Source organism: Micromonas commoda, chromosome 10 (genome assembly GCF_000090985.2).
Source record: "Micromonas commoda chromosome 10, complete sequence".
Classification (NCBI taxonomy): domain Eukaryota; kingdom Viridiplantae; phylum Chlorophyta; class Mamiellophyceae; order Mamiellales; family Mamiellaceae; genus Micromonas; species Micromonas commoda.
The window spans coordinates 543,188-558,957 of NC_013047.1; the positions used below are offsets into that span (position 1 = coordinate 543,188).

At 66.3% G+C, this 15,770-nt stretch overlaps 8 protein-coding genes across 8 annotated transcripts; 4 read left to right on the forward strand and 4 right to left on the reverse strand.

The window, feature by feature from the left end:
- Nucleotides 1–485: 485 nt before the first annotated feature.
- Nucleotides 486–1,628, forward strand: MICPUN_68564 (predicted protein; the record flags this gene model as incomplete). Its single annotated transcript, XM_002508435.1, has 1 exon — nt 486–1,628. A coding segment is annotated over one exon (1,143 nt), but the record flags the coding sequence as incomplete, so codon positions are not given.
- A 1,107-nt stretch (nt 1,629–2,735) lies between these two features.
- MICPUN_109024 (predicted protein) lies at nt 2,736–3,745 on the reverse strand. The gene has a single exon (XM_002508706.1). It carries the CDS (start codon nt 3,677–3,679, stop codon nt 2,813–2,815), a length of 867 nt encoding a protein of 288 aa, XP_002508752.1. The 5' UTR covers nt 3,680–3,745; the 3' UTR covers nt 2,736–2,812.
- A 237-nt stretch (nt 3,746–3,982) lies between these two features.
- Nucleotides 3,983–5,672, reverse strand: MICPUN_102686 (predicted protein; the record flags this gene model as incomplete). The annotated part of the gene is made up of 2 exons (XM_002508707.1): nt 3,983–5,428; nt 5,580–5,672. 2 exons carry the CDS (start codon nt 5,670–5,672, stop codon nt 3,983–3,985), a joined length of 1,539 nt encoding a protein of 512 aa, XP_002508753.1.
- A 419-nt stretch (nt 5,673–6,091) lies between these two features.
- Nucleotides 6,092–6,349, forward strand: MICPUN_74169 (predicted protein; the record flags this gene model as incomplete). The annotated part of the gene is made up of 1 exon (XM_002508436.1): nt 6,092–6,349. A coding segment is annotated over one exon (258 nt), but the record flags the coding sequence as incomplete, so codon positions are not given.
- Nucleotides 6,350–7,150: 801 nt separating this feature from the next.
- MICPUN_61913 (predicted protein) lies at nt 7,151–7,534 on the forward strand (the record flags this gene model as incomplete). Its single annotated transcript, XM_002508437.1, has 1 exon — nt 7,151–7,534. One exon carries the CDS (start codon nt 7,151–7,153, stop codon nt 7,532–7,534), a length of 384 nt encoding a protein of 127 aa, XP_002508483.1.
- Nucleotides 7,535–7,658: 124 nt separating this feature from the next.
- Nucleotides 7,659–10,262, reverse strand: MICPUN_61914 (predicted protein; the record flags this gene model as incomplete). The annotated part of the gene is made up of 1 exon (XM_002508708.1): nt 7,659–10,262. The coding sequence occupies one exon, from the start codon at nt 10,260–10,262 to the stop codon at nt 7,659–7,661; it is 2,604 nt and encodes an 867-aa protein (XP_002508754.1).
- Nucleotides 10,263–10,428: 166 nt separating this feature from the next.
- On the reverse strand, nt 10,429–12,742 carry MICPUN_106146 (g2-like myb-transcription factor with a n-terminal response regulator receiver domain; the record flags this gene model as incomplete). The annotated part of the gene is made up of 3 exons (XM_002508709.1): nt 10,429–11,886; nt 12,191–12,343; nt 12,625–12,742. 3 exons carry the CDS (start codon nt 12,740–12,742, stop codon nt 10,691–10,693), a joined length of 1,467 nt encoding a protein of 488 aa, XP_002508755.1. The 3' UTR covers nt 10,429–10,690.
- Nucleotides 12,743–13,609: 867 nt separating this feature from the next.
- Nucleotides 13,610–15,763, forward strand: MICPUN_106147 (predicted protein; the record flags this gene model as incomplete). The annotated part of the gene is made up of 1 exon (XM_002508438.1): nt 13,610–15,763. One exon carries the CDS (start codon nt 13,610–13,612, stop codon nt 15,761–15,763), a length of 2,154 nt encoding a protein of 717 aa, XP_002508484.1.
- Nucleotides 15,764–15,770: the final 7 nt, after the last annotated feature.

The window sequence follows — 15,770 nt, forward strand, 5'->3', positions numbered from 1 at the left end:
CAAAAGAAGCGGCGCATCGCGCACGCGACAAACCAATGGTGATAAATTAATCACCACCACTCACACAAAGAACCGCTTAAACACTCATCATCACTCTTCGTGCGCCCTCGAACACCGCCCTTCGGCTCGCACGTCGCGCCGGATCGTCCCCAACCCTGGGTACCCCCGTTTAAAAGACAGCAGCACGTTTTTGGTCGCCGGTTCGTGACTGCCCGCCGTGTGTTCGAAAATTAGACAGACTAATCATAAACGAGTGCATGAGATGTGACTGGTATCCGTGCGCGGCAAAACGTAATCAGCCGTAATTGCCCCGGGGTCAACGACGACGAGTCGCTGCCGGAAGAGGCACCGTCGCGCGAAGATCGTATCGTCCCGGCAGACGACCCCAGCGCGCGCGAGACGGCGCGGTGGACGACGCGACACTCAACATGGACATGCTGGCGGGTCTCGCCGGCGCCATGGGAGGCGGCGGCGGCGCCCCTGGTCTGCTCATGGCGCACGAGGCTGAGCGAATGGTCGAGTCGCTCCGAACCTTCACGATCGACGACGTGGGATCCGCGCCGTGGATGAAGCAGCGCGAAGCGCTGGAAAGGCTCAACGTTCAGGCGCATCACAACGCGGTGAATCACACCGACGAGTTCGTCAAGGAGTTCCTAATCTCGCACGATAAAATCCACGTGCTGGTGCACGAGCTCCTCGTCGTGGAGGCGTGGAAGGAGCGCGTCTACCCGCACTTCGCCAAGATCGATCCGGACGCGATGGACGCGGGGCTGACCAACTCGCAGGTCTACCTCGCGCACTACTGCGAGGCGACGCTGGTGAATCTGCTCGAGATTGCCTTCTTCCACCAGGACGCGTGCGAGGCTGCCGGAGACGACGCCTTACTCGAGCTCTGCGACTACTGCGCGCGCAGGCTCGTCTACCTCAACGACGGCGGGGCGTCCGAGGATGCGCAGCTCCTGTCCCGCGCCAAACGCGAGCAAAAGTCCGCGAAGGACCTTCTGAACGCGCGCGCCAGCGATGAGTTCGCGGAGAAGGAAGCGGAGGTGAGGTTCGGCACGGCGACGTGCGCGCTGACCGTGCTGAGGTACCTCACCGATTACATCAACGACGTGCCGCTGTGCGTCATGGCCAGGTTGCTGGACACCCACGACGTGCAGATGCTGCTGGTGCCCTTACTCGAGGAGCGCCCGTGGGTGCGCAGGGTCCCCGGCAAGAACGGCGGCCCCGTCGTGAACGAGATCTTCGCCGACGGGCGGTGGGTGGAGCAACCGCGGGAGGATCGGCTGCAGCTGACCAAGTGCGACGCGCAGACGTGGCTCGCGCTCAACAACCTCACCGTGGACGCCAAGTGCCGCGCCAAGTACCGGTACGACGACCACCGTAAGAACACGATGAACCGGCTCAAGCGGTTCTTCAACGATATCCTCCTCGACCAGCTCCCCGTCCTCAAAGATCTGCAGAGGGTCACGGACGAGATCTTGCTCCAGGTGGCGCCCCCCGCGCACGAGGTGACGCAGGGTCGACTCATCCTGGAGCAGGTCCCGGAGACTCGCACCCGGCTGCTCAAGCGCACCGAGAAGGAGTGGATCGCGTGCGCGAGGGCACAGCTGTCGTCGCACTTCGCGGATACCCCCGAGACGCGCGCGGCGGCGATGTCGCGGTTCGAGGACATGAGCAAGATGTTTGAGTTTATGTGCGAGATGGAGGATAAGGAGCGCGCTTCAAAGGCCAAGCCCAAGCCGGATGCGCCGCCCCCGAAGGACACGGTGAGGGTGGAGTTCAGTCGACGCGCGGAGGACGGCGAGTACTACCTCTGGCACAGGTACGACATCAAGTTCGACGAGAACAAGCCGGTGAAGGAGATCGTGGTGAGCGGCGAGGGCGAGACCAAGATCCGGGGCGATCAGCACAGGCTCAGACAGCCCGAGCCGTCGAAGGCGCCGCAGCCGCTCTCCGACCTCGCGAGGCAGACGCAGGAGGCTGCGCACCGCGCCAGCCCGCTCACGCCCGTCCCGCACGACGGTAAGCTCACGGCGACGTACGGCGGGAACCGCGCGGAGGTGACGTTGGACCTGCCCACCGTCGGTCGAATCAAGGCTGACATCGCGGGGGGCAACTCGGCTTCGGAGGAGGCGGAGGCGACTGCGCAGCTGGCGGACTTACCCCCCGCCATGTGGATCACGTGCGGCCAGGTGGCGCGCGACGGGTTCGCGCTGCAGCTCAAGCTGAAGCGAACGGGTGGGGTCCACGAGGCGTGGAGGTGCGCCAAGACTGGGGTGTATTACGTGTACGAGCCGGGCGGCGGCGCTCTCACGGCGAGGACGGGCGACGTGAAACCCGGCGAGCCCGCCAGGAAGGAGAACCAGGGGGTGTCCAAGGGCTTCTTCAACTCAAAGCCGGAGAAGGATAAGGAGGCTGAGAGGGCGGCGCGGGAGAGAGAGGTTAAGGAGGCTGAGAGGGCGGCCAGGGAGAGGGAGGTTAAGGAGGCTGAGAGGGCGGCGCGAGAGAGAGAGGTCGCGGCGAAGGAGGCTGCGAGGAAGGCGGAGGTGGCCGCGGCGAGGGAGAAGGAGGCTGCGGCGTACATCGCGATGAAAAAGGCGGAGGAGGTCGCCGCTGCGACGAAGGCGGACGACGAGCGCGGGGCGAAGGAGCGGGCTACTACGACAGCCGGGGAGGGGCGGAGGGCCGAGGCCGCCGCGAAGGCCGACGGGAACGACGCCGACTCGGACGAGGATCCCCTGTACGATCTGGATTAGGACGAATACCAGACGCGCGCGACCAACTTTTGATCTTCAGACGACACATCGCCCTACGGCTCCGCGATGAACTCGAGCGACGCCTTGAGCATGAGGTGGTCGCTCGGGTGCCCGCGGCACGGCAGACCCTTCGGCCCAATCTCGTCGCTCCGCGGCATCGCCAGCACGTCGTACACGTCGAACGCGCTGTGCTGCGCGAATATGTAGTCTATGGTCATCTTCGCCTCCCCTGGCTTGTACGGCCCCGTTCGAATCTTCCACGTCGTGAACAGCGGCTCCGCGCGGATGTGCCGGGCGTAGCAGCTCATGAGGCCGAGCTTTTTGAAGACCTCCACGGCGGGCTCGTGCGGCTGCGCGTTGAGGTCGCCCGCGACGACGATGGGCGAGAGCCTGTCCTCGCGCCCGGCGCCCGACATGGCTTTGAACGTGAGGATCTCCTTCATGGCGCACAGCGCCTGCGCCTCCCTCCGTTTCACCCCCTCCTCGTTCTTCTCGGACGCGAGGTGCAAGGTGGCTACGATGAAGTCGAGCTTTGCGCACGTGTAGTCCCTCCACCCCGTTCCTCTGCGTTGTTCGATGGGCGCGCGCATCCTAAATCTCGCTACCAGGCACTTCCCCGCGTCCCTTCGTTCCTCGATCGGGGGCACCTTCACGTCGCGCGGCGTGAACGGGACGTGCATCCCGAGCAGCTCCAGCTTCTCGCGCTTGTAGAAGATGGCGACGCCGTCCGCCAGCTTCCCGTCCGTGGTCTTGATGCACGGCGACCACTCGTCCTCCCTGTAGACGCCGTCGTACCCCTGCGCGTGCAAAGCCGGCCTGAAGGTGTCGTGGTAGTGGTCCACCTCCTGCAGGCACACCACGTCCGCGTCCGCGTCGATGATCTTGCGCGTCAGTTCGAATCCGCGCTTGGGCCACGCCATCTCGTCGGGCGGGAGGGAGTCGAAGCCGGCGTCACCGCCGGAGAGGCCATCGGCGAGGCAGTTGTACTGCACGACGGTGATGTACGGCCGAGAACCGGGCACCTGCGGTGGTGTCGCCATGTGCCGTCGAGTGTGATTCAAACCCGAGCCAACAACGCCTTTTTCCGCGCGGCCCCAACTTTACGAGAGACGACAGAACAGGCGGGCACGACGACTGTCGGGTGTTTGCTCTCATCGCTTATTGAACGCGTCTACGCCGCGACTCCCCCGACCCCCGCCCGCCGCCGCCGCCGCTCGTGCCAATCACCGATCGAACGACGGCTTGAGCGGCGTGAGGTCCCCGGGAGCCGGCTGGATCTCCGACTCGGGGGTCCCCGGCGCGAGCCAGCCCCCGCGATCGGACCGCGATCCGCCGCCGCCCGTGCCCGGGATCCCGACCCCGTGCCTGCCCATCAGCACCTTGGACACGTCCGGCGACATCGACGGCACCGACGGCGGCCTCCACCCGCCCACCCCACCCTCGACCGTGCTCCCGTTCGCGGAGAGCGGCGAACCCAACGCGCCGCCAGCTGTGTCCCCGCCGCCAGCTGTGTCCCCGCCGCCGTTCAACGCCACCCCCGATTTTTCCCACGGCTTGCGCCTGCGGGACATCGTCGCGGCGGGTATCCTCGCGTCCGGATCGGGCGGCTTATCGTCGATGTCGCGTATCCCCGGCGGCGTCTGGCCCTTCTCCAGCATCTCCAGCACGTGCATGTAGCTCGGGGGATGCGGCGGCGCGTCCCCGGGCGGCGGCGTCGGCGTCGCTCGATCCCGCTTTTCAACCCCGGGTTCGGCGACGTCCTTTTCGTCCCCTTTTTGGCCAATCGCCGACGACGACGACGCCAGCGCGGCCCTCGGGGTGGTCTTCGACGGCGGTACGAGGACGTCGGCGTCGTCGTCCGCGGTATCCGCGTATCGCGCGTCCCCGGGCGCGGCGGTCGCTCCGGCGGGCGGCGGCGGCGTCTCGCGGAGGGGCGACGCGAGCAGCATCGCGCGAATCTGCGCGAGTTCCTCCCGCACCGACTCGGGCATCGCGTCGTTCGTCGCCCCTCCTTCCGACCCCCCCGGGGTCCGTCCGTCTCTCCCCTTCGGCGTCGTCGCGATGGCACTCGCGGTGGCGTCCGCGACCGCCGCGGCGACGACGCCCCGCAGCTCGTCGCGCAGTTCGCGCTTGATCCCGTCGAGCGCGGCGGCGACGGCGGTGGGCGTGTTTGCGCCGGCGGCTGCGGCGCGTTCCATCGCGCCCCTGACGTCGTCCAGGGACCGCGCGAGCTCGTCCGATCGCGCGCGGGATGCCGCGGCTTCCTTGGCGCTGCGCTCGGCGGCGACGCGAGCCTCCTCCAGCCTGCGTTCGGTCTCGCGAAGGGACGACGCGCGGTCGGCGTCGGCGCGGGCATCGGAACTCCCCGCGCCGGCGGATCCGGCCGCCCCGCCGCGGTTGAACCCGCGGGTGAGCACGCCCAGCGCGCCGATGGCCATCGCGGTGCGCGACACCACCTGCGTCCACCTCAACCCGCCGCCGCCGCCGCTCTTGGGCTCGGCGTCGTCCCTCGCGGGAGAGACGGACGCGGCGGGGGGCGCGACGGGGGAAGCGGGCGCGGGCGCGGGCGCGGGCTGCGGCGCGCGCTTGAACGCCTCGTCGATCTCCTCGGCGCTCAGGCCCTTCTTCTCCAGGAATTGTCTCTTCTGTGCCTCGGGGCTGGACGTGACCTGCGAGGACGGGGGAGGTTGAGCACGGGTTGAGCGCGGGGCGGTGCGACGATGATGCGATGGGTGAGTTGAGATCTCTCGGTCGGCTCGAGGCACGGGCAGCGCGGGAGGTGATCGGGGCGCGACGGCCGGGCGCGTCGAGGATCCTCACCTGCGGGTGCTTGAGGAAGGCGACCGCGTTGGAGATCATGTCCTCGCGGAGCGCCCCGGAGCCCGAGCCCCCGGTCACGTCGTCGTTCGCCATCGGGTCAGCTCCGTGTGAGGGGGGCCGGTCCCTGCGGAGCCTCCCCTTGCGCCTCGAGCGGATTTTGAACACGTCTCCGTGCCTCTTGTCGGGTTCAGGGATAAATTGGCCGTCGCCGCCCCTAAACCCACTCCTCACCTCGCGCACCCGCGGGTTCACAGCGCGCGAGCACCGCGCTTTCGAGGATGAGCACCTTCGCGAGCGCGTCGCGTGTCCGGCTCGCCCGCGTCGCGCCCTTCGACGCGCGCGCCGCCGGCGGCGGGGCCCGCGCCTCGACGCCCACGAGCCCCGTCGCCGCCGTCGGGAATCGTCTGTCGCAGCGCGTCGCCCTCGCGGGTTCGGCACTTCTCGCGCCGAAAACTCGCGCCACCCCGCTAAACCCGCGAAAATCGCGTCGAGCACCGCTGCGGACGCTCGCGCTCGTCAACGTGGACCTCGGCCCCGCCGCGGTGCTCGGCGCGTCAGTCATGACCTCCGCCATCGCGCTCTACCAGGTCCGGGCGTCCAGGCCGGAGGTGTCCAGGGACCAGGACGTCTTCTTCTCCTCCGTCGGCCTCCTCTGCGGCGGCATCCTGGTGTTCCAGGGGTGGAGGCTCGACCCGCTCATGCTCTTCGGCCAGCTCCTCACCGCGGGCACCGCCGTCGCCTTCGCGTCGGAGGCTATCGGACTGCGCCAGGAGATCCTCGACCGCGAGCTCGCAGACGAGGAAGACGTCATCGCCGGACGCGGGGGATACGGGCGAGGGACGAACTCGGGACGCCGGGGCGCCAGAGATCGGCCGGGGGGCAGGGGTTCCAGGGGCGGGGGGGGACCGGGACCCGGCGGAGCGCCCTTCGCGCCCCTGCCCCCGCCGCGGCCGCGGATGCAATTCGACCAATCCTACGACGATTCGTCCTCGAACTCGTCTGACCGTTGGGACGCGCGGCGGCAGCAACAGTCGACGCCGTGGGGGCGCGAGCAACTGGGCGGCGACGAGTTCGTGTACGACGCAGGGTCGTCGTACGACGGGGAGCGCCGGGCGCTTCGGGTCGGTGGGGAGGCTCCTCCCGCGAAGGGGGGCGGGTACATGGACGGGTTCCAGGAGGGACGGGGCGGCGCGCCGGGGGGCGGGACGCGACGGGAGGGAAGGGACGCGCCCGCGGGTTCGGTCGGGGGTGGGTCGAAGTACGACGACTCGTTCGGGCCGGGACGTTTCGGCGACGACAACGACGACTGGGAGCTGTGACGACTGGGAGCTAGCTGTGACGACTGGGAGCCGTGACGCGCCGCGCCTACTTGTAGTAACAAACAAACACCCGGTCGCGGATTCAACGCGGATGAGGGATACGGTTTCTGGCTTAACGTGAATGAGAAGGGTACGGGTGCCGTTATGTGGACGCCTACCAAAAACCCTATAAACCGTCGCATACGTTCCCATGGAGGCAGTATTTCACAGTCGAAGACACTCGTCGAAGACAAAGAACCGGTCATCATCACCATGAAGTATAAGTTCGCCAAGGGCAGGAGAAAAGGTTACCAGTGGGCGAATGATCAACACAACACAATGAATTCACACGATTACAAAAAATACCTGGTCCCTTTGACGGATCACAAAGTCACAGCCTTCACCAGCAGTAACATTCGGAAGGACTATGGCAAAAACGGTGAGCTCAAGGAAGATAATTTCTTCGCGATTGGCTGCCAATCCAAATGGGGATACGGCAGCCGTGAGTTCAGGTTCCTCGACGGACAGATTGCGGAGATGCAGTTCTACGGCGAGAACTTGGATGGCGCAACAATCAAAGCCATCCGAGCCGACCTTCAGCGCAAGTACATCTCGCCCGACAGCCCGGCCTACGTCGAGAACATCAATAATCAATAAGGTACGAAGGTATGTCTTTTAGTGAAGAAGAGGAGGTTTTCCGTCAAGGCTTTTCCCTCCTTTTTCAGCAAGTTCCATTTCAGTTTAATAATCGAGTTGAAGTATACGCTCATACGCGCGCCCGCTACACAATGAGCACGATTGGACGCGCGCCGTACCCTCGCAGCGTCACCGGCAGCGCGTGCGAACCCCCCTCGTTCCCAACCCCGATCGCCGCGAGCGCCACCACCTCGGACGCCAGCGCCGTCGCCGACGATCCCCCCCGCGTCCGTCTCCGAACCAGCAGCGGCTTCGGCACCGACCCATCCCCCGACGGACCGCCCTCCGTCGTGACGCACGCCGCGTCCGTCGCCGACAACGCGAAGTGCGTCCCCTTACCCGGCGACCTCACGCCCGACGCCTTGGACCAGCGTAGGATCCGCCCAGTCGCCGCCTGGGGCTCGCGGAGGATGTCGACAACCTCGACGCGAGCGACGCCCCTCGCTTCGCCCGCGGCGACGCACGCGCGCGCGAAATCGGGATGGGAACGGCCCTCGTGGTGCACGACGAGCCGCGCGGGGGGCGGTGACTCACCGGGCGGTGACGCGTCCCCGGAGCCTTCGAGCGCGACGCGCACGGCAGTCTCCGCGAGCGCGACGGACCGCGAGGCCCACTCCCGGAGGGATCCCGAGCCGAAACCCCACCCGGCGCCATCCTCGTCCTCGGGCTCGTCGCCGGCGTCGTCGTCGATGTCGTCGTCGTCGTCGTCGACCGCGCCGCCATCCCCGCCATCCCCGCCCTCCCCGGGGTACCCCACGTCGGCTCTCCCGGACACGATCACGCCGTCGCCGTCCACCACGCACGCCACGCGCCTCCGCCCGACGCCCTTCCCCCCGGCGACACCGACGAACGTCGTGTCTCGGACCGTCGCCGCTCCCGGCCACGCGGTCGCCTGCCCGCCGCGGCCCGGCAGCGAGAGAAGCTCCAGAGCGAGCCGAGCCGAGCCGTGGACCCCCGAAGCCGGCCCGCACCGCCGCGGCCTCGACGCCCTCGCGCGAGAAGCCGCCTCACGCACCGCCGCCTCAAAGGTTTCTTCCCCGCCCCCGCAGTGTATCACGACGGCGTCGTACCCGGAATCGCGCGCGCGTCTGAACAGGAACTCGAGCTCGTTCGTTTCCACGTTAATCGGCGTCGGTTCCGCGTCGGACGCGAGCACGTCGGCGACGATGGCGTCGACGACGGCGTCGTCCAGCTGCGTACTCGCGCCGCGTCCGGCTGTGTTCTTCCACGTTCTCATCGCGGACTCGACCTCCTTCGCGAGCAGTGCCCTGTCGGCGCCGACGTACAGGGTCCGCGGGGGGTTCGGGACGGAGGCGATCGAGGCGATCGACGGCGCGATCGCGGGTCCGTCGAAAACCCCGCCGACTCGTTTACTCGGCTCGCCCGCCCACGGGGGTAAGCGCCGCATGCGATCCGCGAGTTTGGCGTGCGGCGCAAAGGGCTCGCCGAGGGCGACGCGTATCTCCGAGACGCGTCGTTGGAGCGTCGTTGGGTCCCCGGTGCTCACGCCCTGATCCGTCGCGCCCGCCGCCCTCGCGCCAACCACCGGCGCCAAGAGCTCCGCGGGATACGCCATCGCGTCCGGCTTTTTAAACCCCCGGTTTTTCCCGCCGCCGGGACCCCGCGAGGGAACCAGCCACACGGGCGCCGCGCCGTCGTCCGCGTCTCGCAGCAACGGCACCCGCGCCGGGTACCTCTTGCGGTGGTACGACAGGAGCGAGTCGCCGCCGAGCTCGGGCCGCGGTGCGCCGATCGACGCGTTCGCCGCGTCCCTTGTCGCGTCGCCGGATGAGTACGCCAGTGTACCGAACAGGTGGGGGCCTCCGAGGGCGACCACCTGCGCACTCTCCGGCACGTTCGGGGTGGACGCGTCGTCCATGATCTGCCGAACGGTCATCGCGCTGCGAAGCTCCCTGCCCGCGGCCACCACCAGGTGCATTGGTGCATGGGCGGCCGCCGCCACCGGCGCATCCTCCGGCGCATCATCCTCGACTCGGAGGATGAACTGTTGGCACGCGGCGACGCGTCCGTTCTCGAGGGTGGCGTCGCATCGCGGCGTGCCGGGCTTGGCGGTGAGTATCACCCCCCGCGCGCCGTCCCTGCTGACCTCGAACTCGTCCCCCATCGTCGCGAGCGCGTGCGCGTACAGCGCTTCTCGCAGCGTCGCGACGTGCGACGATCTCGACAGCGCGATTGGGATGGGCTCACCGGCGACGAGCGCGGCGCCCGCGGCGGCCGCCTTCTTCTCCAGGGCGGCGGTCGCGGAGCCGGGTTCGCCGACGCGCAGGGCGGTTCCGGGCTCGGGTCCCGCGACGAAGAGCTCCGCGCGCGACGCGAGGGGCGCGCCGGTCGCGCCCTCCGGCCTCAATTCTCGCAGCAGCCTCACCTCCCTCCACAGCTTGGGGCCCAGATCGCCGCTCCATCCGTCCTTGCCTCGCTTGTGTCCACCTTTCGACTCGAACCTCAGCGGCGTGGCGCTCAGCTGGGACTCGATCGATATCTCGTAGGACGTGAGCACGTGCGAGACGCCTCCGCCCCCCGAATCCGCCGAGGCTTCCGAGGGCGCGGACTTGGCGCGAACGGGGAGCGCGCGCCAATTCGACGTGCGAGCGCGACGGAGGCGGCGGATGCTTGCGTCTCGGAGGCGGGCGGCGAGCATGCCTGTGACTAACGCCGGGGTCGAGCTCATCAGCCGCGCGAGTACCCTCCACACGCGCCCTGAGTATACTGGCGATGCCTGGACCTCCCTCGGCGGTTAACTATATGCTGTTGAATCACACACTTGAATCAAACACTGTGAAGCCTCTCAAGGACCCGCCGTGCTTGACGCGTTTGTGAGATGTGCCGGAGCGCGATTTTATGTTAGCTGGCTAGTTTTACAAGCGGACCCTGTGGTGTGCGGTGTCGCTATCGCTGCTAGGTAGAATGTGGTGGTCAGGCGTTCAGTCCAAGCCCCATCCACATAAAGAATCTCGATCCCAGGCCGGCGCCGGAGGAACCCGAATTAGTTCACCCTCTCGTCCCCTGCCGATCGTATTAATGTTCAATGCAACCAAACTTTCAGGACTTGTTTTTTTGCTGCTTTTTGTTTCTTGCGCCCGGACGTGCGATCACCCCTCAAAAGCCCTCGCCCTCGGGCAGGCCATCCTTGAGGAACATGTCGAGCACGTCGTCGTCTGGGAGTCCTTGCCCGTTGATGAGTCCGGTGGCCATGTTGGGGATCGCGCCGTCAACGCCCCCCATCCCGCCGTTCGGCATCATGACCACGCCGTTACCCTGCTTCATATTTTGCAAGCTGCCGTAGCTCCCGTTGCCGTTCATCATGCCGCCGTCGTGCATCTGCATCATGCCGCCACCCGGGCCCTGCACCATCATACCCCCCGGGCCCATTTGCCCGACGGGCATCATCTGCCCGTTGGGAGCCATCATCTGCCCGGGCTGCATCACGTACCCGCCCGGCATTCCACCGCCGCCCTTTCCGTTGGGCGCCATCATCTGTGGCGGGCCCATCCCGGGGCCGCCGTAGACCATCCCCATCTGGATCGTCTGCGGCGCGCCGCCGGCCAACATGGCGGGGTCGATGTGGCCGTGGCCGACCATGATGGGTCCGTTGGGTCCACCGATCGCGGGGGAACCGACCCTGCCGCCGGGCCCGCCCTGCACCATGGAACCGTCGAGAGCGATCGGAGACATGAACCCAGGCCCACCCCCGGGCGCGCCGCCGCTGTTGACGCCCTGCAGGCGCTTGAGGTAGAGGCGATACTTTTGCAGATGGCTCGCAACATTCTCGCGGGTCAAACCCTGGACGCCCATGAGGTCGAGGATGCGCTTGGGCACAGCCTTGTCGATGCCGAGCTGGTTGACGGCGGTCACAAATTGCTGATGCAACTCCGCGCTCCACACCACGCGCGGCTTCTTGAGCGCGCTGCTGTCCTCGTTCTCATCCCCGCCGCTGCCATCCTTGACCTCGTCAGTGCCCTCGTCGCCCTTCTTGCCGCTCCCCTTCTTGCGCTTGGAGCTGCCGCCGCTGCCCCCCGCGCTGCCGGTCTTGTCCTTCGCATCGCCATGTTGCTCGGAGGAGCCCTTGCTGTCCTTGCCGCCGCCCTCGCCGGTGCTGCCGCCGCTCACCGTCCGCCCGTTGCTGCCGCCCTCGCCCGAGCGCAGGTTCCCCTGCGAGCTCTCGCGCTTGCGGCGAACGACGTGCTGCCAGATGTTGCGGAGCTCCTCGATGCGCACGGGCTTGAGGAGGTAGTCCACGGCGCCGTGGATGATACCGCGGAGGACCACGTCGGTGGCGCAGTTCGCGGACATCACTGATGGGGGAGAGGGGTGGGGGAGAGAAAAATGTCAGTTGGGAATTTTTTTCAAATGGAGATCCAGATATTTTGGCTGTGTACGACCATGCGCGCGCTCGCTCGGGCGGGTTCCGTCGTCGGCGCCGAGGCGGGGTGGCGCGCCCCGCCGCCGTGCCGACCAAAAGCGGTCGTGGTCCGGAGATGCGACGCGGGATGCGACGTAAACACGCCCGTCACGCGCCAACACCTCAACCACCACCGCCAGACCGATTATGGATAAGGGCACATTTTCATTTCCGTGGGCCAGGGGGGGTAGACTCACTCATGACTGGTATGTCGAGCTCGAGCGCGATGTGCTCCAAGAGCTTGAAGCCATCCATGTCCGGCATGTGCACGTCGGAGAGCACGATGTCAAAGTCGTCTTTGCGCTCGCGCAGGGTCTTCAGCGCCTCGGCACCGCGCGAGAAGGTGGTGACTGCGTTGTTGAGTCGAGAGAGGGTAGCGCGTCAGCCAAGCGGGTCGATCGAGGGTTGCCGAGGCGGGCGCCGGGAGGGTGCGGCGAGCGCCGGGCGGTTCGGAAACCGCGCCAGATATTTTTATAATACACGAATGCACCGTTTAGCGCGGAGCCGGCAGCGATACGGTCGCTTGTGAGCCGTTCCATCGCCGTTTCGACACCGCGCGTCCCGAGGGAAATTCGGGTTCCACTTGGGAGGTTGCCGATAACGGGACGCATGTGCCGTGCGAGACACGCACCTTCGTACTGGCATCGCTTGAGCATCTTCTCGACAATCTTCAGGCACAGCGGGTCGTCGTCGACTACGAGAACCCGCAGGCCGATGGGGAACCCCTTCGACACCGCCGGGGTCGACATGACGGCGGGGCGCGCGTCGAACGGCGGGGTGCCCGGCGTTTTTAAACCCTAAGTTTTTGTCACTGGCCCGCGTGTGAGAAGGGCCAGCTTTTTCCGAACGCGGGAGTCCACCGGTCGCGGTCCTGCGTTCCGTGCCGCGGCGCGAGTTTCCGCGCGGCGGAGGATGGGAACCAACGTCAGGTGACGGTGTCCCCGATGGGTGTTCCACGCGCCGCGGGTGGGGGCGCGCTACGTTTGTTTCGCGCGAAGAATGCAGCGGCGACGTGCGTCGATTTCAACTCTTCAGGACAAGTCACGAGTCACACCTGGCACGGAATGCCTGCCACGCAAAGAGATTGCATTTACGCTATCCGATTCTCCGGACGTATGCGTTCTGTGGTGCGAAATCATTTTCCACGTAGACGACTTCAGACGTGCATGATGGGTCGATTCCTGGTTCGTTTTCCGAGTTAATTCGAGTTTTCAGAACCCCATTCCTGTCGTCTTAAAGTCAATGGGTCCTTGGAGTGTCCTCGGCATAGAGAGTTCCGATTTATGCGCGGACACCGGTCAATTGCTTCAAGTTGACAGGAAGTTTCATCGTCGATGGGATAAAATGCGCATCAATTTTCGAAGAAAGGCTTATCATCGCTCACAATTTTATCCCAATGGAGACAGAGCAGCGCATAAAAATCGGACATGCAGAGGTGTTTTTTATCCGGGTTCTTCTTTTTCTTGGGTCTATTTCTGGGTTCAAGAAGTGGGACAACATCGTACCCTAAAGAGTGCCGTTGCTTGATACCCTAAGAGCGGATTCCCCCGCGAAGAGCATTACGCTCGTCACAGCCCCCTCGAGGACGCGTGTCCCTGCGACCCGCCTCTCCCGCGATGGCGAGCGAGACCATAATCTTGGATGACGACTACGCGATGGCCGCGACGTGGGCCGTGGAGCACGTCGCCGCCCTCGGCGTGTTGGACCGCGCCGTCCTGACCGATTTGTTCTCGATCTGCGACAAAACGCGCAACCTCCCCGCGCGCGTCGAGCAGCGACTCGTCTGGGTCCTGCTGAACGACGTCGTCGAGGGCGATGGCGTTTCCCCGCACGTTTGCAAGATGATGGACAAGCTCTCGCCTCTGACCGCGGAGACTTCCGCGGAGGTGGCGGAGATCTGCGTCAGGATCCGTCAGGCGGTGTGCATCCGCTCGTTCGATTCGCCCGACGGTTATCTAGAGTTCGCCGCGATGTTGGAGGAACTCTTCCCCCCCAAGACCGGCAACGCGCTCCTGAACGCGGCCAGGAAGGACATGCTCCACGTGTTGGCGACCTCCATGGATCCCGGGGTGGTCGAGGAGGCGCGCGAGAAGTACGCCGTCAGCGACGGGAAATTGAGGAAGGACATGAGGCGATTCGCGGAACTGCACGGGCAGAAGATGGGCGGCACCTCCATCAACAGGCTCCTCGACGACATCGCCGCCGGCAGGTACAATCCCCCGGGACCCAACCGCGCGCACGCCGCCATCCCGCGGATCCCCGCGCAGCAGCAGCAGCAGCCGCGAACCGGGTCCCTCTCCCCTGGATCCCCCGCGTCGCCCCGGCGGAAGAAGAGCATGCTCCGAACCCCGTCGGGCGCGCCCAAGGTCCGATCACCCGCGAAATCCCCGCCAAAGAAGAAGCCGGCGTTGCCCGCGCATCTCGCCTTTGAAGATCCATCCGACCCGCATGGCGAAATGGACGCGTACGCCTTTGACGAACCCGACGCCGCGTGGAACGCCCTCGGCGATCTGGCCGAAAACGCCGCCGCGCTGGAGGAGGCGGAGGCGGGGCCCCGGCCGGGTAAGGTCAAGCCCGGTAAGAAGCGCGGAAGAAGCGAGGAGGACGAAGGGGACGAGGGGGCGAAGAAGAGGATCGTGGAGCGGGGGGGACGTCCCGCGGGCACGCCGGTGCTTCGAACCATCAACGCGCTCACGACGAGACTCCTCGGCGGCGGCGAGGATGACGAAACGGACGAGGGGATCATGCCGACGCAGGCTGCGCCCACGGAGGAGGACCTCGCGGCTGAGCGCAAGTCGAGGAGGCGAAGCCTCCCCGGCCGGGTACTCGGGGCGGCGCGCGCGGCGCTGACCTGGCGAAAGGGTAAGGGGGGCGTCGGCGACACGTACCCGGCTCCGTCGCCCGCCGCCGCCGACTTCGCCGGCCTTGATCTCGCTTGCGTCCCGTCGCCGCCCCGCGCCGGCGACGACGACCGCCCACCGCCCTCGGGCATCGCTCGGCGCCACTCCAAGCTCCGCGACGGCGGCACCGACGCGGAGGGGTACGAGGACAAGCGCAAGGCTGGGCGCCGCAAGCTCTGGAGTAAGGAGGAGGTTGTCGCGCTGTGCCGCGGATACGAGCAGCTGGAGCGCGAGGGTAAGCTCCACGTCGTCAACAAGCTTCGTCCCAACGGCGGCGTCGACTGGACGACAATCTACAAGATGAGCGAGGAGATCTTCGCCGCGAACGAAAGGACGACGATGGACCTGAAGGACAAGATGCGCAACCTTCTGAAGAAGAAGGAAAAGGTGGAGGCGGAAAAGAACAGACGCGAGAGCTTGGACGCCGCGGGCGCGACAAAGGCTGGGTCCACCAAGCGAAAGAGCGGGGGCTTTTTATCGAGAATTTTCGGGGGCAATAAGGCTGACGACGACGACGAGTCCGTCAAGGACCTCGTCGCCCTCGAGGACCTCGTCGCCACTGCCCCCGAGCTCCTGCCCGGTGTCTCCAACCGCCACAGCTTGAAAAACAAGAAGCTCGGCCTTGCGCCCATCGGACGCAAGTCGAAGCAGATGTTTTCCCAGGAGGAGGTTGATGCGCTGAGAGAGGGAGTCGCCAAGCACGGGAAGGGTCGATGGAAGGATATCCTGTTGGAGAGCCAGCACGTCTTCCAGGACAGGACGACGATGGACCTGAAGGACAAGTGGCGTAACATCGAGAGGATGGCGCAGAAGGAGCGAGCTCGGGAGGAAGCCGCCGCTGAGGAATCGGAGGGGGGAGACTCGTCGTAGCAACGTT

What these genes read in the sequence shown, in the direction of transcription:
- MICPUN_109024 (XM_002508706.1), bottom strand. Translation starts at nt 3,679, where the DNA reads ATGGCGTGGCCCAAGCGCGGATTCGAACTGACGCGCAAGATCATCGAC.